Below are 25077 nucleotides of genomic sequence, written 5' to 3'. Positions count from 1 at the left end.
AAATTCAGGGCTACACTAGTTCTATAATTATTTAAAATTAATTTGGACATCTTTTATTATTATTTTTTTTTTTTTAATTTATTAAACCTATTTTTAAACTAGAAAGAACAAATTTTTACATATTTCACTCCTCTTTTTCGTCAGCATCTGGATCGTCAAAGTCCCGCACTTGCACATCGGCATCTTCACCATATTGCAATATGCTGTCAATTTGCAATAATAAATCGCCCACACTCTCCTCATCTTGCGTGTCGAGGGGAAAAAAACGCACCAAACTGTATAAATAAAATAAAAACATTCAAATAAACCTTGGCAAATAAATTCAATAAAAAGTTAATCAAAGTGGCAGCTCACTTTTTGCCAGCCCTGGTATGACAAGAACAAAAGCATTTTTTTCTTCATAGACTCATTGTAAATGTTATTGTGCTTATTAAAAATACAATTGCAAACGTGTATTAAGTTGAAACGACAATTTTAACAATTTGTTAAACTATGCCTAAGCCTAAGGCCCTTTGTGTTTTGAAGTTAACCGACAACTGAACAAAAACGCGCCAAAAAATCCCAAGAAATTGACCGGCCAACACTGTTATTCGGGCAAAACGCAAAAACCCAAAAACCCTGAAAAAATCCAAAAAAATATCAACCCGCAGAAGTGTCCAAATTCAAAATACATGGAACCGAACTTGATCCAAAGCTATGGCATGGACTTGTCCAAAGTGTCCGTCGTGCGTTCCGCCAAAGGCGTTGATATGCTCTGCGTGGACAATTTTTTGTATCATTTTGATCGGATTGGTAAAAATAATTCATATCGCTGGCTCTGCAATCGTCGAAAAGATAAGCATACACCATGCAAATCCCGGATTTGCACTCTACTGCCGAATCCCAGTGACAAGGGGCGGCACATTGTGACGGATGTGGTTCTGGCCCACTGTCATGAGCGGTGCAGTGACCATGAGATTAAAAAAGTAATACAACGCAAGCGTTTATCTCTAATGAAAATGAACGATGCGTACAGTGCTACCCAGCCCAAGAGAGCACGAATCTATGAGCGGGCCACAGCGGGATTGTCTGGACCCGAATGGATATCGGCGGATGGGGAACCGGGTTCAAAAACAAATTCCAGCTTTCATTTGGATTTTGAGGTTTGTATCCGTTTAAAGAACAGTTAATAACTAATTCAAATACTCCTTTGCAGGAAAAGGATCGTGTTTACATGCTCCGACGTCGCGATGGCCGAGTCATGGTCTGCGTTGATGGACATTTATATTATTTGAGTGGTAAATCTTACATGGGTGATATGTGTGCATGGACTTGTGTACGTAATCGTGACATTGAGTGCGATGCAAAGATATGCACAGAAGTCACTTTGGCAGGGGCCCACCGATTGCATGCCTTTGAGGAATCAGATGTACACATACATCCACATTACTCGGCCACCAAATTGATGCACATGTTTGAAAAGCATCAAATCGTTTTGATTGAGGATGAGCAGACCAATGACGTGCTACTGGAATGTCAGAATATGGAATATTTTGATCCAGCTATACTGTTTGATCAGCAGCATCTTCAGCACCAAGAAGGTGGGTCGCATCAAGAGGGCTTTAATCAACGGGTAGCCGATGATTTGGAATCAATTATTATAGAAGATTGTGAAGAGACGTTCGAAGATTATATAGGTAACCAGGAAGAAGCGGAAGGCATAGACAATGTCGATGTGGTCGATGAGGTAGTAGTGGAACAAGAAGAACAAGATGACGAGGAGGAATTCCTGGATAATGAAGAGAAATGGCCGCCAGCTTTAAGAGTAATTGAAGATTATATAACACCAGACGATCACAATCCCATGACCGAAACAGATCTAACAAAATTCACCTTTCTACCATCAGCGAAGGGTCGCAAAGTTTTGTGCATTAACAAATATTTATATCATTTTGATGCCCAAAGTCGATCGAATGGGCATATGTTCTTTACATGCATTATGCGTCGAGATAAGCAAAGGACATGTCATGTTAGAGTAACTTTGGACCCAAAACCAAATGGTCCTGTGGTCCTAAGAATAAATGGCGAACATACTCATAAGGCTGATGTAAAAGAAATTTTAGTACGATTGAAGCGACTGGAGAAACATTCAACTTCAGGCCCCTCTTACAAGGCATCATTCAAATGTAAATCGAATCCAAATGAAAGCCCAACTCATGTAAATGAATATCAAGATTCAGAACACTTTGAAAATCAGGAACAGGAAGCACAGGAAGAACAAAATGTTGTAATGAAAAAAGTCATCAATATGGATGGGTCCATTAGAGTAGAACCCCATGACTCGAAATCCAACTTGATTGTAGAATACATGAAGGACACATCGGATGACACTATAAGCGCCAAAATTGAAATATTACCGAATACTTCAAAGGAAAAATCATCGCCCCATCTGCCCGAGTTAACGAATATACGTCGCCGACGCGATAACACATCTGCCCCTAATCCGGATGGTAAAGTGTTTCCAGACATGGATCTTACAAAAATCTGGACTGTACGTTCAGCCAAAGGAGGTGAAATGTTATGTGTCGATGGCTATATATATCATGCCAAAAATCGAGGTCTAATATCACGCAACTACTGGGTATGCATCAAGAGTCGGGATGCGCAGGTTAATTGCAAAAGTCGAATATCGACATCTACCCAAAAAGATGGCTCAATTCGTGTATTACGTGTCTATAATACCCATAGTCATCCTATTAGCGAAAATGATATAAAGCGTCGGTATTTTAATGAAATCAACAAAAAGTCAAATAAGCAAATTAAGTTTCGTCCTTTGCATTTCATGGGAAAATCATTGGATGAGATTAAACAGGAGTATGGTGATTTATCCATTGAGCGTTTGAATGTGTCCAATATTAATCCGGATATTTTGGTCAACAAAAAGCCACGTGTTAGCGGTGGCAGTGCATCTAGCCCTAATTCAGAATCATTTATGTGCAAGCAGGAGCCATCCGGTGAGGATTACGATCGATCAGAACGTATGACTCATGAAGAAGGTGAATGTGAAGAAGCTCCTGTTGAGGATCAAGAGGAAGAGGAATTCCAGGATGAATTACATATGATAGACGACTATGTTAATATGGAGGAAGCCACAGATTCCATTATTGAAGTGGTAGAGGAAGCAACAACTGATGAAATGGATAACTATGGAACTGTTATGTAAGTAAATTTATGAAATTTAACATTATTTGCATTAAAAAATTAGAAGATTTAGTTGCCTATAACCAAGTTGTAAAGGGTATTCCAACTTCGACTTTTGTATTTCTTGAATAACAAGAAATACATGTAATAAATAGATGCATAGAAAAATAACCCACAGTAGTTTTTCGACTCTTACCGAGTTTAGTTCATCATTTTCTGAGTGTGCGGATTATTATTGGTAAATAAAAAAATAAACAGTTTAAATTCATACACATACATACATATACACAAGAAAAGCCAATACAAAAATAGCTCATACTGAAAAAATTGAAAACAAAAATAGAAGAAATAGAAAAACCTCAAATACAAGTCTGGCGAGTTGGCGTGATGACAATTATTTAAAGACACTTTCACTTTTTGCGCTTACGGAAACCGGTTAAACGAGAAGAAAAACAAAAAAAAAATCCAAACAAAAAACATAATTTGAATAAAATTCTAAACTTAATTCATTTTCTCAACCGACAGACCAATTTTTACGATGAAATTATACGCCGTATCCGATGGTCCACCATCTCTGGCCGTTCGAATGACTCTTAAGGCTTTGGACATACAATATGAACTAATCAATGTGGACTTTTGTGCTCTGGAACATCGCACTGAGGATTATGCCAAAGTAAGCAAAAAATGTAAATTTAACCAAATGTTGAATAAACTAACATCAATCTTCTTTTGTCTAGATGAATCCCCAAAAGGAGATTCCTGTGCTGGACGATAATGGTTTCTATCTGTCTGAAAGTATTGCCATTATGCAATATCTTTGCGATAAATACGCCCCCAATTCAACAATCTATCCGCAGGATGTCAATCTACGAGCCCTGATCAATCAGCGACTGTGTTTTAATATGGGTTTCTATTACAATCCCATTTCAGGCCATAGCATGGCACCCATTTTCTTTGACTACGAGCGAACACCCATGTCTCTGAAGCGTGTGGAAAATGCCTTAGATGTATTTGAAACATATTTGGATCGTTTGGGCACTAAATATGCAGCCGGTGATAATGTAACTATTGCCGATTTTGCTCTCATATCGGCCACATTGTGTTTGGAGGCAATCGATTTTGATTTATCGCCATATCCATTGGTTCAACGATGGTATTTCACCTTCAAGGAGGAATATCCACAATTGTGGGAGATAGCCAACAGTGGAATGCAGGAAATTAAAGCATTTGAGCAGAATCCACCAGATTTATCAGAAATGAATCATCCGTTTCATCCCACTCGAAAACAACCCAAGGCATGAATTAAAAGTTAATTTAAGTTTAAAACCAAGTTTTACATTCATATGTAACTCATTAATTGTGCATTAAAGTCATCTTTGTAGATATCATAGATATCAGATTGTAGATATCAAAAATATAATAACAAATTTTAAAATAATGTTATGTGAACAAAATCAAATTTTCTTAGCGAAATTAGTGAAAGGCATAAAGATGGAGTAAGACGACTGATGTAAATGGAATTTACACCGAAATACACCATAATGATTGTATTCTAAGAGAATTTAAATAACATACCTGAAATCTTCAATTAACGTTCCAATGGCTTCAGTTAGCTTTCGATACTTTTCACCAAATGCTGTGCCAATAGTTAATTCACCCATAAGATTATGGGCATCTGGCTCAAGATATAAATCCAATTGTTTACGTGCCTCCGTGCTTAACAAATCCACTTTGGTCAATACATTCACATGTGGCTGCTCCATATTGGCCATGACACTCAAAGCGGCCATAGTTCCCGATATAAATTTAGCTCCATCCACCATAAATTGAGAGTCCAGACAAAAGACCACACAGGTGCGGAAATTCCAAGACTCAAGCAACTGGACCAACTGTTTGCCCATCTTCAAGTGGGTAAACAATTCAATTTGTCCCGGCATATCGAAGAGTATATAATCATCGTCTGGTTCGCCAACCATTAGCTCGTTCTCACCTCCACATAGCTGATCCTTAAGCCAGTCCTGATTTTCAATAAGAAACTCTAGGCAAAAGATCAGCCCACCATTGGGCCCGTAATGTAATTCCTCATCCTCCATGGCATCATCGAGATGAATCAGTTCCCTTATATCTGTTAAGGGTGTATAATTGAAATGTTCGGCTGCCGGGTCGAGATTTACTACTTGGATATTCCTTTTACTATCCATTGCATGTTGTTGCATGTAACTACAGTATGTGGACTGTGGATTCGTGGGAATTATTATTACCGACTAAATGTGTATATATAATGCCTTAAAACATACCTTTCCGCTACCGGCAGGACCCACAATTATTTGCGCAAACCTCATGTTTAAAAAAAACCAGAAACAAATCAAAATTAAAAAGCGCGTGTTTTTTATAAATATTTATTTCAAAAAACATAAACACAACATTACTCGCGAACTCGAACATGTTCGAGCGTTTTACTCACGAGTTTTTTCGATATAATAAAAATCTAGATTTTTTCGTTTCAGTGTGACTGTGACCAGCGCTGACTTCTTAATTTCAAATATTTGCAATTTCTTTGGGGGCAAAGAAAGAATTTCAAAGAATTTCTAGTTTAAAATTTTAAACTTAAAAAAAAGCAATGAATACATTGGAGACGCGCTTCAATTGACCAATTCTCTATATGAGGAGTTTCCGCAAATGTCTTTAAATGTGAATTTATCAAAGATCATTTATCTTACCTGATATTATTAAGAGCAAGAATATAGCGGTTATGGTTATATAAATTGGTTCTGTTTATATTCTCTATGAACTATGTTTGAAATTTTTTCCGCATATTGTTTTTATTTATTGCTTTATAGGGTTTTTATTTAATTTGCTTATTTGTCTTTAAGATATTTGAAATATTTATTCCAATATCAAATACCATTTATACCAATATTATGTCGAAAATAATTAGAAAAGAGAAAAAGAAAGCTTAAGCTTAATCGCTAGACTAATTAAGACTAGTCGAAAGATCAAATTCTGATTTCCAAAAATACAGTTTTAAGGTCTTATCTTTAAAAATTTTATAAAATTCAAAACTCCTAAAGAATAGTGGTTTTTTATTTTGACTTTTTTTATTTACAAAAAAAAGAATTGCATAAAATTCAAAGACTACTTCTTTGGTTTATTCTACTTCTTAAGGTTTATAAAACAGATCTACAGATATTCGTAAAATTATCGTAAAATCTGCAAATATCGAAAAAGTTAACAAAAATCATTTTCGAAAATTGCTATGAATACAAATTAATTAATTCCATCATTTCCCGGGGGGTTTTTAAGTGTCGTCATAGCTTCTGGTATTCGTCTAGCTGAGTGAGTCATTTCATTAATTTACAACAAGATAAGTTGATAACAATTTAAAGCCCCAAAACGCCACCCTCGCAGTCTTGCAGCAAATATGTATGTATCACATCAAATCCACGATTTTAATGAATATTTCATCATTCTCTAGTCGCTTGTTGTAGTATAAATTCTGGGACACTGAGCCAGAGTACCATCAAACCCGTTAAGCCTTTCATAGCATTCACACATTAAAAACAAAAAAAATAATGTCTCTTAAATTGAACATTAAGCAGCACCTGAGTGTTCCCTCAGATCGCGTCAAGTGCATTGACCTCTTGTGTCACCCGTCGGCGGAACCGTGGATGTTGTGTGCTCTACACAATGGTCACGTGCTGATAATTAACTATCAAACTCAACAAATTGTCGAAGATTTCGAAGTCTGTGCTAAGCCCGTGCGTTGCGCTAAATTTATTGAGCGCAAAAATTGGATCGTAACCGGCTCGGATGATGGCATGATACGAATCTATGACGTCAAGTCACTAGCACCGATACACTCATTTAAAGGACACTCGGACTTTGTGCGCAGTATAATCGTCCATCCTGAACTACCGTTGCTCTTGACATGCAGTGGTAAGTGAAAAGAGTGACCTCCATAAGTGAAGCACATATACTAATTTAAAATTATTCCATTAGACGATAGTCTCATCAAACTATGGAACTGGGACAAGCAATGGTCCTGCGATCAAGTTTTTGAAGGCCATTCGCATTATGTAATGCAGATTGCCTTTAATCCCAAAGATTTTAACACATTCGCCTCCGCTTCCTTGGATAAAACTGTAAAGACCTGGCAATTGGACTCTAACGTGGCAAATTTAACACTGGAAGGTCATAAGAAGGGCGTAAATTGTGTAAATTACTATCATACCCCAACTGAATCGTTCTTAATATCTGGTGGCGATGATTATGTGGTCAAAATTTGGAATCCAAAGAACAATTCGTGTGTTCAAACACTGGGGGGTCATAGCGACAACGTTACAGCTGTAGCTCTTCACAAGGAATTACCTATTGTTTTCACCGGATCCGAAGATGGAACTTTTAGGATTTGGCGCTTGGACATGGAAAAACAAACACATTACCTGGAATCATGTATTGATTATGGTCTAAAGCGTCTCTGGACCATTGCCAATCACTTCAATAATGTAGACTTGGCCCTTGGATTTGATGAGGGATCGATTATTATTAAAGTGCAACAGGAATAAAATGTAATCAAATGTTATAATCGTCTATTCTGTTTCTGCATCATAATATATAAATGCCAAAATCCATAATTTTAAGTGGATTGTACTCAAAACGAACTTGCATATCTTTTTTTCATAAATTTCCTGACCTATACTTTTGATAAGGCAACAAGATTATAAACAATTGAGTAGTTAAAATTTCAGGTGATTAGTTATACGAGAATATACCTTGCAAATGGTATTAATTAATCAGTTTGCTGTTTGTGACTTAATGATCATGAGCTTGGCCAGCATTATAAGCCGAATCGATCAACATCTGTCCGTTTGTCCCTTTTCGATTCGCAATTATTTATTTATCAATTTTGCTGCCATCGGTCATTAATATCATAAAGATGGATATAGAAAAATTTATCGGCGTGGATCATGGTCCGAACCGCCTAACTCCCATATTTATTGATTCGTTGGAGTATCTTTACTCAATTCTGTATTTAAATAATTAATTAAAAGCGAATCTTAGCTTTATTGATATTGAAAATATATTATACTTTTATACTACTTTCTGTTTGTTATATTTTATGTGAATCTAATCGTTGATAATTCGACTTTAGTCAAAAACTTTTCCTTAAATATTCGGATTTCTATATTAATCATTCAAGTCATGATGGCTTTAAAAAATTTTTCATTGTTTTGGCTTACCCTTGTTATATCCTTGTTATATTATCGTTTGATCAGAATCCTATCGGAATCTCGTGTGGGCTTAACCATTCTTGCAGCTGTCGAGAATTTAGCAAGTTAATTAAAACGTTTGACCGCATCATAAATTTACATATGATGAAAATCAAATTGATTTATCAAATCATCAGTCTCTCAATCACATCACTCTCAACTAACAAACAATTGCTGACACCCCCTGGATTGAATAACCGCTGCCGTCTAATCCTAATTGTCTGATAAACATCAAAATTGTCCAGGGAGGCACGCGCTAACTCACCCAAGGACAACAGCTGCCCCGTAAGGACATCAACTAATGTTCGTTTTTGTGACAGTCGTAATGATCTTTTAAATGCCATGGTGAAGAAAACTATAACGCTTAAAAAAATAAAACATAATTTTTCATATTTTATAACGTAAAAAAAAACAACAATTTTCTTGCATGTCGGAAGACCGGAAATAATTTTCTAGTTGCACTTATTGAACTGTGGGCCGAAAACCACCCTCAAAAAAAGGAGACTTAAACTGAATTGCACTTGTGCTTTATGATATGTGGCTGTTATTTTTGTTGTTGTGTTTTTCTTTTTTTTGGTTCGAAATGATATCAGGGGACACAGGCCAGGTGTTCAATACTGATAACTCTATAATTTGGACCTTTTTACCCTCAACAGTTGAACTACAATTAGCAAACAATTTACTTAACTATTTTTCATGTTTTTTTTTATTTGGTTTTTCAAATTTTTATTTTTGATATTCATTTTAACTAACCCACTAATTTATAACATTTAGATATTAGCAAACTTAGAGCAATTAAATACCACAGAACATTGTTTTTTTTTTCGTTTTAAATATAAATTTTAAATTTGATTATACTACTAAGTATGTATATATATAAGTTAGAGAGATGCCACTAGAATGTTGCCGTTGACTAGTTTCATTCGACTTGCTCGATTATATATATTTTCCTTAATACATGGCAGCAGCTCCAGCAGCCGATCCAGCCTCAGAGATATCATTACTTCCATTGAAATCGTCACTGCCTTGATTACTATTTTGATTATGATTCAAATTGCTATTATTATATAGAGGCTGACTGCCAATTGGTAAACGAGGATCCTCCGGTGTCCAGGTGCGTGCATAGAGTTTGCTGCCAGGATACCGATCACCCTTGCGATACCAGGATAAAGAATGCGAAACGCCGCCGGCTGAAACGGTCATAGAAAAAGTATTGAAAAGAGTGTTTCATATGGTTAAAATTTAAGTTAAAGAATTCTTTTAGTCTTTCTAGTCATGAACTAGACTGGAATATCGACTTAAATTAAAGAGAAGTTCCAAAATATAGTTCGATCTTCGGATTCTTGCTTTGCCGTCTAAGTTTGAGTAAGGCAAGTAATTACGTTTATCTTCTATGAGTGTCTAAATATGTTGTTTGGCATTAATCAATAAGTCAAGTTGCAATGCTCCGCCCAAACAATTAAAATTGTTGCCAAAAACTGAGCAAATGCCATTAGCGGTCACATTACAAGCCCATCGAAAAACATGTCCAGTTCTAGAGAAGCGAAGCAAACACAAATGATGGGCAAAGGGTTCAGGACTCTGGGTAGAGATTTCCGTATTCCTTCTTTCCGTTGCTGTTGTTGTTGCAGCTGCCGTCATGCTGGGTTCTGTGTGTGTTTTTCCTACAACCGCCATTTGCCTTGTGCAAACAAAAGCACAGCAACAACAAAAAAAAACAGGAAGAACCAAAACCGAAAACCTTCCCCCTTTATGAACTCTCCTCCAATCAGCAACACCAGGACCAAAAAACCGTACCAAAACGACAATGGGCAATTTGTAGCACTCACAAGTTTCGAGTGCCTGATGCGGGTGTTGCTCAAATATGCAACCACCCAACCACCCACACAGAACAGCTTCCTACCTCTCTCTCTCTCTATCTATCTCTCTCTGTCTCTCATCATCCGCGACGTCATCTTGGTAAAGTTTGGTGTGAACATATGCCAGGCGCGTGCCATGGAATCTCATTCCCATTGCTGCATTTCTTCTTCTCCTTCTACCACCCAATTCCAGCCTTAATGGGGGCGTTTCGTTTCTCCTTATTTTCGTTTTTGTTGCGATTTTTATCTATTTTTGTATTATTTTGTTTTTGCTGAAAACATTTTTAATGCCCGTCAAGCATGAAAACGCTTTTGCTCTTTGGCCACATCCACATTTGCCCTTTAAGCAATGATGATGGAGTAGTTCCTACTGCTCGCTGGCAACGTTTTCGTTGTCCGTAGTACATAGGTCTAGCACATCTGCTGGAGTGTAACGAATTTCTCACGCTATGATTATGTCGATTGGATCTTTGTTGTTACTATTTCTTTCTCCCCCTTGTCCAATGTCAGGTACGAGTATGTAGGATACGAAATGGGTACATACATGTCAGAGAACTGTTGCGGGAATCGAGCAAGGTGTCTGTCATATTGGGATTCTAATCAGAGACAAAATTATACGTCTGCATGTTCATTTTGTTAGGGATTTGACGAATAGACATTATTACAATGGACATATATGTTCCTGAATACTTGATCTAGAATCACCACTAGATTATATATAAAGCTTTCCAAAAGAAAATTGGTTCAAAAAATCATTAAAGAGCAGCTAATCTCGAATATTATGCCAAGAGTATTTACTTTTCATCAAATAGCATTAACATTAGTAAATTTTGTAACATTCAGTTTAATTGCTGGTATTATAATTCTTAGACACCCCATGACAACTTAATAAGTGACATTTCATACAAATGCCCAGAGCTGTAAAATTTAACAGATTCTTCCGTTTGTCTCATAGTTTTGGAGAACTCTCAAAATATAGATAATAAAGTTTACTACCGTTCCGAAAATAATCTAACTTGGTTATTAATACTTATATTAAGAGGTCTAATTTTTCTATATTTCATGAAAGTCGGATTCCTTTAGTGTATTGTTTGAATACAGTTATATTCACAAGAAGTATTTCTAATTCCACACACAGTTTTGTTTGTAGATATTTTAAATAAATATGACAATAAGGTAAATTTTGGTAGATTCGAACTTGCATTTTTGTTTTTATATTCCGGGTTTGTCTCATTACCGGATCTACATATGTAGGTTGAGATGTAGAAGGATTTTCGCCCGTAAAGTATGCAATTCGCTTTTTGAAACATATTAACAAATTTTGGAGAGGATAAAAAATAATCCTCTAAGCAAACATTGTTTATAAAACACACTAAAAGTTAAAAAACATGTTTAAAACAATTATTAAAATAAAAAATTATCTATTGGGTTCAACTCAATATTTATAATTTGTTGAAGGAATTCTTATTAAAATTATAAAAAATCTGGAAAACTGATTGCAACGTAAGCATTGTATATATCTGATCTAACCGGATCGAACACCTATGTATGTATATATCCCGATCAATAGAGATCAAAGGAAAAAGATTTCCAATTTGATTGTTGTTTACGGCTAACGTGAAAATTTACAAATCTAAGACCACAGTGGATTACTATTTAGATAGTATTTGGCGATCTTTTTGATTAATATGAAAAAAACAAAATTCTGATATCATGTGAATACAAAAGGTAAAAACTAATTAAAATAAGAACAAACTGTTCGCAAAAGTATTTACAAATCTAGATACTATAATTAACATGGCTAATACTAACAACAGGATATAAATTTCTTGATAACTATATTCCTTTTGGGACTATCATTTACATTACCATTAAATGAAGCATATATTTAGTTCGTAATTTCTATTTTGACACTCCAGGGTTAAGAAAAAAATGTAGAATTTATAAAAAAAAATTAGTTTTTTTTACAGTATATCATTGAAAAACCGCTCTCGAGTAACCCTTTATCCAAGTGTTTGGGTCTATTAGTTATGCAGATGCATAGGATCAGTTTTCTTTCTGCATTGTCATATACATTTTGAATAGAAAAATTATTAACCAAAAAACCGTAACTAAAGCTACTTTTATGAGCCAGGACACGGAAACCCTTAATCTCTCATTGTCATTACATTTTCCCCCTCAGCCACAAGCTCATGAAAACCGAAATCCTTCTCTCTCTCTCGTCATACGTATCTCAGGCCATGTGTTTTTCCAGCCATGATGTGATCGATGCGACGGCAAAAACAATTTCTCTCTAACTCAAAACTGAAACAGTCACGCAAACCGAACACAGAGCGAGAAGTGTGAAAATTCTAATTAGTTACACTTTGGCGAACGTAAAAGCAGATCCAGCATCATCCCCCGGCACTAGCTTATATCCCTCATTTCTAACTCATCGGATGCCCATGACCATGCCCACGATGATGGCCTTTAAATATGCAACTAACCGTCCAACGAGTGAATTATGTTATTAAATGTGGACCTTGAACGGGAACCGAGTAAAACCGCCCACTATATATAGTATTTGATTGATTGACAACTTACTGCGATCCTTTAGTATAATTTTCTTGGGCGGTTCCTTTTGATAGTTACGCTGCAAGCTGAGTCCTGGTTCATTACCATTTTTATCCTTCTTTACCATTTCACTGAGAAATGTTATATAACTGATGGCCAATTTGAGTGTGTCGACCTGTAAGTTGGTTGAAATATATAATCGTTAAAACGTATGCCAGCTAATCGATAACCAACTGCTGTCTTAAACGGTCCTAATTATCTTAAAAACCCAACAATATAAGTGATATGCATTTCAAACTCACCTTGCTTAAACGCTTTTCATAGGGTAAAGTTGGAATATGAGTTCGAAGTCCTTCAAAGGCTTCATTGATACTCTGCATCCGACGACGTTCCCGAAGATTGGCCGCCTGCCGCTGCTGTGCCATCTGTGAGGCACATTTCAAACGACGGGGCTTGTGACTACGACGCCTACGGAGAAAAGTGTTACTGATCTAACAGACTAACAAATTCTTTATATCTTACGTCTTTTCAGTATTTTCCTGATCACTGTTAAATCCACTGCTATATGCATCATCTTCGTCTTCATCGCTCTCCGAGCTGTGTTCATCACCAAAGAAGTATTCCGAACTAGAGGTGGAACCATTTGTGGCCTGTGATCCCTCGAAAAAATGACGGGCCATAGTAGCCTCCAAGTCAAAATTATCCATGGAAAACATAATTGCTGGTTAATAGAGGACGCGTGCCCAGCACGTGTCAGACGAGGAGCAATTGGTGGTATAGAAAGCAAGTGCCAACACGTGTTCGTAATATGATTGACTTGTGATTTTCTGAAAATAAGTTGTTTAAACAATTATGGATGATGGGGGTTTTCATTATATTTTTTTGTTCAGCTGCTATTGATGTTGTACTTGTTCAATTGATAATCAACATGTTTTCCTGATAAGATAAGATAAAGGAATTCATGTTGAAAATATGTAGATATAGGCAGATGGAAAGGGTTTCAATTATTTCGACTTATAAAACATTTGTTCTATGCAAAAAAAAAACTGAAAAAAACATAGCAGATAACAAGTCTTATGATCAACGACTGAAAGATCAAAATAAGGTTAAGGGAGAGTCCTTGGAGAGTCCTTGAAGTTTTATTTCTCAAAACTATGTTATTATTAATATTTTACACACTCTTTAACAATATCCAGTGCCTAAACAAGTTTAATACAGTGTTTTGACTTTAAATTTAGATTCCTTTTTGTGTTTAAAATTTTACAAAATGAGTGGACTTTAAAATGATTTTTTTTTTTTTATCCGAGATCCACATTGTTTTCCACTGTCTTGTATTACCTTGTAGTACTGGAAAAATGTTAAATTCTTCTAATCAAGGATATCAATTTAATGGTTTGTAAAGGTTTCCACCTAGAAACTAACTAAGTGGTCTAAGCTATCCTGTCTATCAGGATCAAGAGTCACAGACTATTAGGTTCCATATACGATGTATTCAACCAACTATTTCTTGTCATAGTTTTTAATATACATATATCAATCTCATTCCAACTGTTACTCACCTTGATTCACATTTGATGTTATCCAATAATTTGTTTGGCTTTAAGCACTTGACTAGATTTTTCAATATATATCTACTTGTGTGTATTCAAATTTTCTCACAGACTTAAAATTTTGTATTTTACTCTGTGTAAAAACAATTCCCAATTGCACATTCACCATTGATTTTTTGAAATAGTTAAACACTGCATTTAAGTATCGAGTTTTAATCGACCACCCCGGTTACCGCGGTGATCCTTCCGAGTAGGTAGAAGCGCGTCTTTCGTACCGAGCACGCGAACGGCTGCAAAGCGAATGTGAATGCCCGGGCCAAAAGTTGAAGCGCAGGACATTTCTGATAAGACCGTATGTTTGTATGTGTGTCTGAATTTGTGTATATCAAGGGGGTTGGCTTCCTATCTATGTAGTGTGTTTAACGGGCAGCGCCATTGGCTGACTTCCGATAGAGACAAAGTTTCCACCAATACGAATAATGCTTCCTATTCCAACAGGGATGAATTTTGTAAGTTTTTTTTTTTACTTTTGGGGTGGTGGTGTTATAAGCTTATTAAGCTCGAAAACTTGTTGGTTAGATGGGTATGGAATAATGGGTGGTTAGAGACAGTGGTTCAGATGTACAGTGAAATCATTATTATTTGAAGATGAAGGAATTACCAAACTTAGGAATTACGGATATAAATTTTAACTTTTTTGGCAAGTATTAAATGAATCGGGAGGAGCATCGAAGCAAGTGTGCAATTTTTTTTCTTACTGACATTTACATTATTTTCTTTACTTATATTGACGTTATTGACAGTATATAAATCATTATTTCAATCTTAAGGATCGGCCAAAAATTTAGTAACCAATTTAATACTGTTTATTTAAATGTGAATATTTATAGGAATATAGTTATTATATATGTATGTATGTACCTTTTTGATGAGGTCGATGAATAAAAACCTTAGGTTTTCTTTGCTTTTGGTTCATCATAATATTTTTAAATCTCATTAGAAGATAGTTTTCGGCAGTAAATGCTTATAGATTATTAAGGAACGAAAATAGACATAAATCTCACTATGTCTGTCAAGATTATCAAAAAAATAAGTCGTATGAATCCACAATCAGAGCTAGTCAACTATATTTTAAACTTAGGGCATCACTTTTCCTTATCAGTATATAATTCAATTCCATCAATACCTGTAAATTAATAATAACATATTATTATTATAATATTATATTATGTATAATTTAAAATTTAAAAAATTTATTTCAAACTTGTGACACTATGCAGATTAATAAGGTCTGATTAAGTGGGTTGATTTTTTTTCTCTTTGTGAACAAATTCACATTGAAGTGGTTCTTTGATTTGGTTGACGGATTTATCTGGTTAAGCAGAATTATTGTCCAACTGTTCGACAATGCAAGGTGCAATGTTGATGTATATTTTTAGTGCTGCCATGAATTGAATAAAAAGGATTTTGGAACTCAAATACAATCGTAGAAACTTACAGCTGCAAATATTCCCCGAAATGATTATTTTATCGAAACAATATACAAAGTCTAATTAATGGATTGTTTTTACTACATACTCCAAGACAAATAACTTTAAATAAGCAAGTCACAAATCTGAATTTAAAAAAGAATTTGTCAACCAGCATAATTTTTAAGCATTAGGTCCTAGAGACTAAATGCAAATATTTGCCTTGTCTAGGCTTACCGAAGAGCAAACGAAGAACAACTCCATTAAAAACTTGCTGAATGCTGTGCGTATGAGTGTGTGTGTATGTGTGTGAGTGTGGTGCAATATTTGCTGCATATTTTTTTGGGATTCCTGCTAGTAAAAGTGGTGACAGGGGTGTCAAAATATATGTTTGTATGTATGTGTTTGTTGTCTCATCACGGTTTCAATTCCCTTCCATTCTCCCTCACTCACTCTTCAACGTACAGTGGTTGGAATCACAACTTTTTTATGCAATAATGTCCAATATTACATTTTTTTTTAAATTTGTCCTCACATTTTTTAAATGTTTAGATACCCAAATTAACTATCCCATGATGAGATAACTTGTCTAGACACAAGTTTACCTAATTCTATCTTCTTAACCAACCCACAATTCTCTTTGTACCCAATCCCCAATATAATTTCAGTTATAAAAATATACAAATATAAAAAAAAATTAACAAGCTTTGCTTAAATTTTAAAGTGGATATTTTGGACTAATATTAAATTCAAAAATTTTTAAAAATGGGATGAATTTGATTTTAAAGTGATGTCATTGCGAAGTAAAACTTAAGACTGTTGGGTATTTTTTAAAGTTTACGGTAAGAATCATCAAAGGAATGGAAGTTCAACCACTGTGCACTGTTGTCCTTTTTTCGTGCATTGGCTCATCATCAGGCAACAGACAAGCTCACTAAGGCTACCATGATAAACAAATTGTTTTTGTCCTTCCCTCTCTCCCATCCACTATCCTCTTTTATTTCCCCACACCCTCTCTAATTCATTCCCTCCTTCTTTTGTCTTTCTGTTGGTATCGTTGCCGTCGCTGCTCGTTTTGTGCAGCTGTATAAACAAATTAGTTTTCAATTTTATCAAGTTCTACCCGGCCGAGTAACAAATTGTATATTGAAATGGGTTAAAGACTTTGTAGACTAGGTGCAGGAAGAATTCTAGTTAAGTTTGCCATAGTAGATTGAATAGTTTTATTTAAACTTGTCTATCACTTTATAATTAATAAGGTTTACTGAAAATTTACCTAGAACATGTGGTACTTCTTCTTGGTCTTTCTTACACTATTTCATATTTTTTTTTAACCAAAGTAAATTTTCAAATATAATTAAATCGCCGACCAAATTGCTGTATATTGGTAATAACCTATTCTAAACCAACAATTCTGCACACGTCATAAAACACAATCATGCATAACCGCCCAGAACCAACCCTAAGCGAAATACATCCCGATATCATTACACGCAATTGCCTGTCGAAGGGTTTCCCTACACTCAATGTAGTTTTCGTTTCTATTTTTTTTCAATTCTAATTAAAAACCCAAATGTATTGTACAGACCGGTGAGTGCTTATCACACGGTTTCTATCCGACCTTCCTGCACCATTGTTGACACTAGGGCATTAAAAGGGACGACAACGGAAGGAAATCCTCTTGAGTGCATGCCTCGACGAGCTGTCTGGAATAATTTTTAATCTCATTTGAAAAGTTTAAAAAAATTTGAAATTGCAATCAAAATGGATAGGGGATCAATCCATAGCAAGGGTTTAGATACATTAACTTTTGAAACCGTTTTAGTAGAGCCAACAAAATTAGTCAAAAGAAGATAAGAGTTTTACTAATTGTCCTAAATTAAGTAAGTTACATTGTCACAGAGTGAAGGATGTTGAAAAATATAGTTCATATATATCAATTTTCCACGTGATTTTAAGTGATTTAGAATACTCTCCCTTCACCATGGTTTTTGGTAACTTATAATCTGATGGCAAGTTAAAAATGTTTTCAAGACTTTCTAACAACGTTCGAGGCATTAAAACCCATACTATGCAGTGTAGGTCATAATGTATGCATATGTATTAGTTCAGCATCTTCAATTCTCTCATCACGTTTTCAATAGAATATTTTATGTGCGAAAATATATTTAGAAGATTATTATGAAGTTTCATTATTAACAAACCACAAATCTGGATAAACTCGTTCCTTCAAATAGTTTGTCAGTTTGCAAAAAAAAATTGTTTGAATTTTTGCAGTTAGCTGTATAAAATGAATATTTGGCTCGTTGGCATTCAGCGCGTCGGTGGTGTAATGGTTAGCATAGTTGCCTTCCAAGCAGTTGACCCGGGTTCGATTCCCGGCCGACGCAGGTAACTTTTTTTATTTTATTTTATGTTTATAGTTATTTTATTGTATGAAAACATTTTGTTTACAATTTATATGCGACATGTTCGCAGAATTTATGCATGGGATCGATGCGCTCATCGAAACGTTTACCGTTATATGAAAATTCTGTGTATGGAACTGTATTCAAAACCTGAAATCCAGTATCCTTGCCAAGTTTTTGAGAAAACCTAGACGTCCAGAGAGCTGTTACAGCTGCTGGGCGATATTCACGCAGCTTGTCATTAATATCGTCCAAGCCTAGACCCTGCGACAATTCTCTAGTTAACTCAATAGTGCATTTAGCCAAGTTTCGTCCAAGTCCCAAACGCTCAAACTCGGGCAATGTGGCCAAAAACATTAATTCCAAAAAGCAATCCATATTTAGCATCGAGCATACATCTATTCTTCCATCCGTTTCGATCATAAAATTCATTAAACACTTAGCTTGACTGCTATGAACTTGCTCTTTACGGAATTGAAGGAAGAAATATTCCTCACCGGGTGGTGGGGTAAACTGAAACAGAGATAGAACTTTTTTTAATTCACAAAATAAATAGAAAAATTACAGAAGCCCACCTGCAATTTATTAAAAGCGACTGCAACAACCCGACCGCTCTCTGTTTCCTTAACCAGCAAGGATACTCCGTCCTGGGCAGTTATTTTGCAGAGCTCGCGCAACTCCTTTCGAGCTTGAACAGCGTTGGGTAAACCAATTTCACAAGCAACACAAACCGATTCATTAATGAAAAAAGATCTATCAAGAACCTAAAAAATAAAATATAAATTTAAATCAAAAAAAAAGATACAACTGCGTCGGCCGGGAATCGAACCCGGGTCAACTGCTTGGAAGGCAACTATGCTAACCATTACACCACCGACGCCACGGCAGTTTCAGAACCAAACTTTGAGTTGGTGTAGCCGCCGCTTGCTTCGCTTTTCTAAATTGTCTAAATTGACTGTTGGCAATTTTGTAACCGACTTGATTAATTTCAATAGATTTGCATACTTACATCAAGAGCCTCTTCCAAATCTGCTTCTGTTATACCACGTACTTCAAATTTGCCTATATAAAATTAACAAAAACATTGCCATAAAATGATATCAGTGAAGAGAATTAACCTTAGAGGTTATTAATTAATCGCTTTACACACCACCGTGCAACTTAGCCCAAATTCTACCATTCTGAGCACGCATTCTAGATGATCGCAACTAGCACCGGAGAGACGTACGAAACACAACCGTCGAATGCCGGAGAGAAACTAAGCGATAGAAAATATCATTTTGTCTTTGATAGCTAAATGGAATTGTTATCAATTCGGCACGCGATCTTAAAGGCAAACAAATGTTATTTACACAATCTAACTTAAGTGTCTGCAGGTCTGAGAACCGAAAAGCATGGGCTTTGTTAGTCATTTTATAAAATATAATCTACTTTAGTGGCTAAACACTTAATACATATCTAATTGTAATAAAAATACACCTTTATTGAACTATGGAATAAAAATAATAGGTAATTAGTTTCTCAAGTCTCCTATATGAAAATATATACACGTGACTTTTTGACTAACTATAATATAAATTTGTCGCCTTTTTATTCAATATCTGGGCAGATAACTTCTTCGAAAAAGACTTCAGGTTCCAATTGAGCAGCCTCAAGATTTTTTTTCCTTAAATCACTGGCTCTTTTGTGTCTCCGATTTTTGTATGTTTGAAAAACTTCTCGCATTTCTTTAACATATTCCGCTTCGGTATAGCCTTCGCGGCGATTAATTTCTACAAATTATAAATGGTGTGGATTAACATGAGTGTCAAACAAAAACTAAAATATATTATTACCATATAAAGCTCGATTAAAATGTTCGTTATCTCTGAACGATTTTTTATTATGAACACCAGTAAAGTTATATTCAAAAATCAAATCAGCATGGATTATGCGATGCAAATGTTTTCTCATTCCGCCAACACGCATCTGGCCGTTAGGTTTCAATATTTCTCGCATTATGGGGACCTGTGAAATCAAAATAGTTCAATATATTAGAACTTGTTAATTCAAAATTCCTGAAGTAATTACATATTTGTTATGTGGATCGGCCATTTCGGCATTGACTTCTTCAAATTGTTCCACTGTAGTTATTGGAAATAATTGCGATATCGTATTACTCATTACCGGCGCATTCGTCAATTCTTTTAATTTAGCTATAATTTTTATTTGATTCTTCAAAACCAAATCCATTTGATTTTGTAATTTTTGAATCTCCTCCTCTGTGCTAACTTTTGCTTCACAATAATCGTCCTCATCATCGGAATCTGTCTGAGGTGTCAATTTAATCTCCTTTTTTACTGTTTTGGTTATTTTCGATAAGTTGTTGCTGGGGGCATTCCTCTTCATTGTCCTAATCGAGATAAAAATAAAAAACAAAACAGAAAATGCTATTTTAGTGCCCCATGCTTAAAAGGGACAAAACAAATACTATCCGCCGGACTAGGATCCTAAGAAGGGCGGACTAAATAATTCATGCACCATGACTCGATACTATCGAAATTTTTCTTTTTGCAGCACTGGATTCATGCATGATTCTTCAGGCTGGATTCGTATTCCTCTTTATGCTAGATTCGTATTCCTCTTTATGCTAGATTCGTATTCCTCTTTATGGTGGCAATTCTTGTTTTCTTCAATTTCTTGTTTTAGAGAACGACGCATGTGTGCGTGAGGTATTATTTCATGTGTGTGTAATTATTTCATGGTGGGTGATTATTTCATGCCTGAAACAAGTAAGGCAACAAGTCAAAGATTGCCAAATTGATACAGAATGAGCATTTCACTAATTAATGGTAATAAATAATTGTTTTGACCTTCTGTAACACTCACCCACCTGTATTGCTTATTTTATATTTCAATTAAAAAGAAAATATTTACTTTACTCGAGATTCCAGTATTGAAAAGTGGAAAAATCGGCTAGAAGTAAATTTATTGGATTATAGCGTTGCCAGTCCGTTGTTTTTTATTTTGGCGCGTTGTTCGAAGTGTGTTTAAATTGGCGTTTAAGTTCTTTAAGGTAACTGTGGACATATGTGAGCCACATTATTTTTGTACACAACTTTGTTTCCTGGAATGAGAAAAGTGCGACCAAAAGTTCAAAAAGCCCGCGTATTTGAGAATCAGCTGGATCCGAAATGTAGCATCTGGCAACATTATCACAAAATTTTACATATTTTTCAACCGGAATCCCGCTAAAAATAAAAATGAATTTTATTAATTACACAAAAACTAGGCCATAAATCGTCGAGGCGCATCCGAGATCTTGCTTGTTTGATACCGAATTAATGAGCCTTAAGGCTGTTTTGGGCCCAAGTATTTTAAGCAAATGTTTACCAACAAATCAAATATTTCGCCTCAGCCAAATGGTTCTCCAACACTATTTTCCCTACTGCGGCGAATTTTCATTAACAAGGCGAACAAATTCAAAAATTAACTGTCCATTGGCGAAGAAGGTTGTGCGTCTCCGCGAATTTAGCACATTTCTTTAAAAGTATTTTACATTAGTTTTCCGATCAAATAAACTCAGGTAAATATTTAGCGCAGTGCAAACGATTAAAGTCAACAAAGATCATTAATGGATATGGGAAGACGGCTGACGAGAAATCAATAATTCATCATCATTTTTCCACTTGTGTGATGGAATTTTGTGAGGCTGACCAAACGGTTTATTTGATGGGCTTGGTCAGGGAGAAAGGGGAGCTGAACATGGGGTAGAGTGAAGAAGCGCAAGCGCTGTATCTACATATGTGTTGTGTGTATGTGTTTATATGGAGTGCAGCTGCTTTCAAAAAAATTGTATTTGGCCCCAGCTGCCATATGCATATGCATAAAAATAAAACACATTTCCCCCGGTAATCCCTGGATTGTCCCATATGTTGTCTGTTTTAGGTTGCTGCTTTTTGTTGCTTTTTCGTCACTCACATTGCATTGGTCCACCTTAAAAACTAGCTAAAGTCAGTTTAAACCGAATTTTAGACAGGCGTCGCGCGCATTTTTGTTGTTGTTTCTGTTGTAGGAAGTGACGTTTCAGCCGCAAAATCAGCGATGCGCAACAGTTAGTTGAACCTAACAAAAAGTGGCTATATGCATTTGCGTAAAATTAAAAGGCAAAGCGTCAACAAAAGTGTGCATTTCACATGTCATTACTAAGCAATCAAAATGAACTATATAAGAAAGTCAGTGCGATGGAAATAAGATCCCATTATGAAAATAAACAATAACGAAAAAAGGCTAAATGGAATTCGGATGCTAAATTGTCATCACTTTGACTAAAATTTATTAGACTGTGCATCGTCGTCGCATTGTTTTAAATTCGGTTATAGCCTCTCACTAAAACAAGTAGGCTAAAACCAATCACTGGTTAAACTTGATTTCCATATATGCCTCGTCTTTTGGCCTAATGGCGAATTAGCCGTAACAAAATATGGAATTTACCTACGAAAAAGGAGAGCATTGCGAAAGAGAGTGAAGGGAAATGGTGAAGTAATTTCAAGTTATATCCAGATTGTTCATTACTCATAATTTCAACTACCAATACATACAAGTCATAGCTAATGTGTTTTTTGCCCAGAAGGTACAATCACATATACTCCTCATCCGAATTACAAATACCCTTCTTTTAATCTACTTAAGATTAAATAAAATTGAAATACTAACAATTTAGCAACATACAATTGATGAAAGTTTATAAACGTAAATGTAAAAACCACCAAACCACCATTGCCCATTTGCATTCATTTTAATGAAACTAATATGCCCTTTTGCTCAGCAAACAAGTGTAAATTGTTGTTGTGCTACGGTTTTGCTTTTTGTTTATGCTCTACAATTGTTTGCTTTTAGCTATGATGGAAAATGTTTGCCATTTAACTTAACTATGGGAAAACTGAGACGACGACGACGAGGTAAATGGCCACGACTATTAAGAGATCTTTGACTTTTTGCGGTCATTCCTCCTCTTGTTGCTTTGTTTTTACTTTTGCCCTACACTAGCACTCACTCCCTTCTACCCCCAAGAGCAAAATGATTTGGAGCCAGACCCTCCCCAAAGAATGATGACTCATCATGGGTTTTGTATCATTGTTACTTTCTGTTCTTGTGTTCTGCATTTTCTTTTCTGTCTAAACGCTAACACAAATTTAAAATAAACAATTGAGTCTGGGTCTTTTGAAACCTTATTTTATTTGCCAATATTTTCTCACGGCTCTGACCCACTGTAATGAGGCTTGACACCAAAAAAGCCAACAGCAAAAACAACACCGAGAAAGTGCGACACAGCAAAAAAAAAAAAAAAACACGCAATTACAGTTAACGGAAAAGTGTACAAAAAATGAACGATAACCTGCAAAAAAAACAAAAAAAAAATAGATAGAAGAGGTGATAAATTTTAGGAAAAGAGTAGAGTGAGAGGTTTTGGAGGGGTAAAAACAGTGAAGTAGTCAGTAGTTTTTACAAAGGGGGCTAATATTTTTGCATAATACGACAAAAAGTAATTTATTATCAGTGTGATAAATGTATTTAATCACCCTGTTTGTCATTGTATTTGGCACAGTTTTTGTTAAGTGGAAGCAAAGATAAATAGACCATGCAGAAAAGGAACTTATCGACAATAATAATCCCTCTCTACGGCTCCTATTGTATTTTTAGTTTGCTCATTTCCATTTTGTGTGTATGTTCTCATATCCCCCATTGGGGTTCCCCTCTGATTTTCCCCCGCATTTGTCAGTGCCGACTGTCGCCGAATCCATTGTACTGCCGTGGCGTGACGTGACGTGACTATATATTTTTGTTCCATTCCGCACGTATACATAGTTCTCGTACTCATATGTATATACATGTGTCTTCATTCCAGTTAAATCAAAATGACATCCACCGAATTGAAAATTGGCCTAAACTCCTCAGCTCGCCCATCGAGCCGTGTCCTTAAGCCACCAGGCGGAGGACACACCAATATCTTCTCGGAACCCGAGGTCTCTGTCAATGGCCCGCGCCCCAAATACAATCAACAGAACTCTTCCAATTTGAATGCCTGTATGGGTTCCACTGATCCCAACAAGAAGGTGGAACAGTTACGCGATGAGATCACGGTTCAAAAGGAGGACGAGGCAACCAAGCCACCTCCAGTTAGTCAAGCCAAGGATACCAAGGCATCGGCGTCAAATGGCGAGTCGCGTGGTCGTGTTCCACCCGGCGGATTTTCGTCGGGAGGCTTTTGGTAGAGACACGAGGTGAAGCAACAGCCAAATGAAGACAAGCATTTAATGACTCATCCTCAGTCCTCATCCTAGACCACAGCCAACCATCCATTAAACATACATTTATATATATAAATCGCTTAATACACATAAATACCAATAATTATAGCCTTATTATTCAGATATATAAATATATAATTGCTCTCTTCCCGCTCTTTGTTTCATGTTTTGTATTAACGTCTAACGCAATTGTTTGAAGTTTAAGTGCATCATCGAGATTCCGCCCTAATTAAATTAACAACTTTTTACCATCTACTTACTGTGAGAAATAAAAACCTAATTAATTTAAAATTTGTACTTAAAAATGTGTCCCAAAAAGAAACTAAAGTAAACCTTCTGTAAAGTGGGTCAACCTCTAACATTTGTATCAAAATGTGAATTATACTCTCGTGTTTTCTAATGATGTACTATGTATTCGTATTCTAAAACAAACGACAAAATAAATTAAAAACAAAAAAAAAACGTTAAATATCAAGTCTTTGTTATTGAATCTATTTA

The 25077-nt window shown here is 35.6% G+C and overlaps 7 protein-coding genes and 2 non-coding genes across 9 annotated transcripts; 4 read left to right on the top strand and 5 right to left on the bottom strand.

Moving 5' to 3' along the window:
* Positions 1–62: 62 nt before the first annotated feature.
* LOC6650315 (GPN-loop GTPase 3) lies at positions 63–5561 on the bottom strand. The gene is made up of 3 exons (XM_002074177.4): positions 5478–5561; positions 4756–5414; positions 63–275 (listed from the first exon to the last, which is right to left on the bottom strand). Exons 1-3 carry the CDS (start codon positions 5520–5522, stop codon positions 125–127), a joined length of 855 nt encoding a protein of 284 aa, XP_002074213.1. The 5' UTR covers positions 5523–5561; the 3' UTR covers positions 63–124.
* Positions 404–4618, top strand: LOC6650316. The gene is made up of 4 exons (XM_002074178.4): positions 404–1142; positions 1196–3198; positions 3706–3853; positions 3918–4618. Exons 1-4 carry the CDS (start codon positions 672–674, stop codon positions 4479–4481), a joined length of 3186 nt encoding a protein of 1061 aa, XP_002074214.1. The 5' UTR covers positions 404–671; the 3' UTR covers positions 4482–4618.
* A 1191-nt stretch (positions 5562–6752) lies between the features above and the next one.
* On the top strand, positions 6753–7745 carry LOC6650314 (coatomer subunit beta'). The gene is made up of 2 exons (XM_002074176.1): positions 6753–7116; positions 7180–7745. Exons 1-2 carry the CDS (start codon positions 6753–6755, stop codon positions 7743–7745), a joined length of 930 nt encoding a protein of 309 aa, XP_002074212.1.
* Positions 7746–9295: 1550 nt separating this feature from the next.
* LOC6650313 (pancreas transcription factor 1 subunit alpha) lies at positions 9296–14812 on the bottom strand. Its single transcript, XM_002074175.4, has 5 exons — positions 14422–14812; positions 13385–13689; positions 13165–13330; positions 12893–13037; positions 9296–9640 (listed from the first exon to the last, which is right to left on the bottom strand). Exons 2-5 carry the CDS (start codon positions 13576–13578, stop codon positions 9402–9404), a joined length of 744 nt encoding a protein of 247 aa, XP_002074211.1. The 5' UTR covers positions 13579–13689; positions 14422–14812; the 3' UTR covers positions 9296–9401.
* A 3387-nt stretch (positions 14813–18199) lies between these two features.
* Trnag-ucc lies at positions 18200–18271 on the top strand. The gene has a single exon. It is a non-coding gene; the product is annotated as a tRNA-Gly (tRNA).
* Positions 18272–18290: 19 nt separating this feature from the next.
* LOC6650310 lies at positions 18291–19527 on the bottom strand. The gene is made up of 4 exons (XM_002074174.4): positions 19440–19527; positions 19299–19351; positions 18865–19053; positions 18291–18802 (listed from the first exon to the last, which is right to left on the bottom strand). Exons 1-4 carry the CDS (start codon positions 19480–19482, stop codon positions 18332–18334), a joined length of 756 nt encoding a protein of 251 aa, XP_002074210.1. The 5' UTR covers positions 19483–19527; the 3' UTR covers positions 18291–18331.
* On the bottom strand, positions 19098–19169 carry Trnag-ucc. The gene has a single exon. It is a non-coding gene; the product is annotated as a tRNA-Gly (tRNA).
* Positions 19528–19751: 224 nt separating the features above from the next.
* On the bottom strand, positions 19752–21171 carry LOC111519451. The gene is made up of 4 exons (XM_023180452.2): positions 21158–21171; positions 20360–20681; positions 20125–20296; positions 19752–20061 (listed from the first exon to the last, which is right to left on the bottom strand). Exons 2-4 carry the CDS (start codon positions 20675–20677, stop codon positions 19880–19882), a joined length of 672 nt encoding a protein of 223 aa, XP_023036220.1. The 5' UTR covers positions 20678–20681; positions 21158–21171; the 3' UTR covers positions 19752–19879.
* A 576-nt stretch (positions 21172–21747) lies between these two features.
* Positions 21748–25048, top strand: LOC6650309. Its single transcript, XM_002074173.4, has 2 exons — positions 21748–21854; positions 24177–25048. Exon 2 carries the CDS (start codon positions 24187–24189, stop codon positions 24541–24543), a length of 357 nt encoding a protein of 118 aa, XP_002074209.1. The 5' UTR covers positions 21748–21854; positions 24177–24186; the 3' UTR covers positions 24544–25048.
* Positions 25049–25077: the final 29 nt, after the last annotated feature.

Source organism: Drosophila willistoni, chromosome 3R (assembly GCF_018902025.1).
Source record: "Drosophila willistoni isolate 14030-0811.24 chromosome 3R, UCI_dwil_1.1, whole genome shotgun sequence".
Lineage (NCBI taxonomy): Eukaryota > Metazoa > Arthropoda > Insecta > Diptera > Drosophilidae > Drosophila > Drosophila willistoni.
Note: the sequence above shows the minus strand (reverse complement) of the source record. Positions and strands in the feature narration are given on the sequence as shown.

What these genes read in the sequence shown, in the direction of transcription:
- LOC6650313 (XM_002074175.4), bottom strand. Translation starts at nt 13,578, where the DNA reads ATGTTTTCCATGGATAATTTTGACTTGGAGGCTACTATGGCCCGTCAT. An exon ending in CAGGAAAATACTGAAAAGAC is followed by an intron (nt 13,331 to 13,384) that starts GTAAGATATAAA and finishes TTTTCTCCGTAG; the next exon opens with GCGTCGTAGTCACAAGCCCC. An exon ending in ATGAAAAGCGTTTAAGCAAG is followed by an intron (nt 13,038 to 13,164) that starts GTGAGTTTGAAA and finishes ACCAACTTACAG; the next exon opens with GTCGACACACTCAAATTGGC.
- LOC6650316 (XM_002074178.4), top strand. Translation starts at nt 672, where the DNA reads ATGGAACCGAACTTGATCCAAAGCTATGGCATGGACTTGTCCAAAGTG. An exon ending in GCTTTCATTTGGATTTTGAG is followed by an intron (nt 1,143 to 1,195) that starts GTTTGTATCCGT and finishes ACTCCTTTGCAG; the next exon opens with GAAAAGGATCGTGTTTACAT. An exon ending in GCACTGAGGATTATGCCAAA is followed by an intron (nt 3,854 to 3,917) that starts GTAAGCAAAAAA and finishes TCTTTTGTCTAG; the next exon opens with ATGAATCCCCAAAAGGAGAT.
- LOC111519451 (XM_023180452.2), bottom strand. Translation starts at nt 20,677, where the DNA reads ATGAAGAGGAATGCCCCCAGCAACAACTTATCGAAAATAACCAAAACA. An exon ending in CCGATCCACATAACAAATAT is followed by an intron (nt 20,297 to 20,359) that starts GTAATTACTTCA and finishes TTGATTTCACAG; the next exon opens with GTCCCCATAATGCGAGAAAT. An exon ending in TTTTAATCGAGCTTTATATG is followed by an intron (nt 20,062 to 20,124) that starts GTAATAATATAT and finishes TATAATTTGTAG; the next exon opens with AAATTAATCGCCGCGAAGGC.
- LOC6650310 (XM_002074174.4), bottom strand. Translation starts at nt 19,482, where the DNA reads ATGCGTGCTCAGAATGGTAGAATTTGGGCTAAGTTGCACGGTG. An exon ending in TTGGGCTAAGTTGCACGGTG is followed by an intron (nt 19,352 to 19,439) that starts GTGTGTAAAGCG and finishes AATTTTATATAG; the next exon opens with GCAAATTTGAAGTACGTGGT. An exon ending in ATTTGGAAGAGGCTCTTGAT is followed by an intron (nt 19,054 to 19,298) that starts GTAAGTATGCAA and finishes TTTATTTTTTAG; the next exon opens with GTTCTTGATAGATCTTTTTT.
- LOC6650309 (XM_002074173.4), top strand. Translation starts at nt 24,187, where the DNA reads ATGACATCCACCGAATTGAAAATTGGCCTAAACTCCTCAGCTCGCCCA.
- LOC6650315 (XM_002074177.4), bottom strand. Translation starts at nt 5,522, where the DNA reads ATGAGGTTTGCGCAAATAATTGTGGGTCCTGCCGGTAGCGGAAAG. An exon ending in GTCCTGCCGGTAGCGGAAAG is followed by an intron (nt 5,415 to 5,477) that starts GTATGTTTTAAG and finishes ACGAATCCACAG; the next exon opens with TCCACATACTGTAGTTACAT. An exon ending in ACGTTAATTGAAGATTTCAG is followed by an intron (nt 276 to 4,755) that starts GTATGTTATTTA and finishes TTATTTATACAG; the next exon opens with TTTGGTGCGTTTTTTTCCCC.
- LOC6650314 (XM_002074176.1), top strand. Translation starts at nt 6,753, where the DNA reads ATGTCTCTTAAATTGAACATTAAGCAGCACCTGAGTGTTCCCTCAGAT. An exon ending in GTTGCTCTTGACATGCAGTG is followed by an intron (nt 7,117 to 7,179) that starts GTAAGTGAAAAG and finishes TTATTCCATTAG; the next exon opens with ACGATAGTCTCATCAAACTA.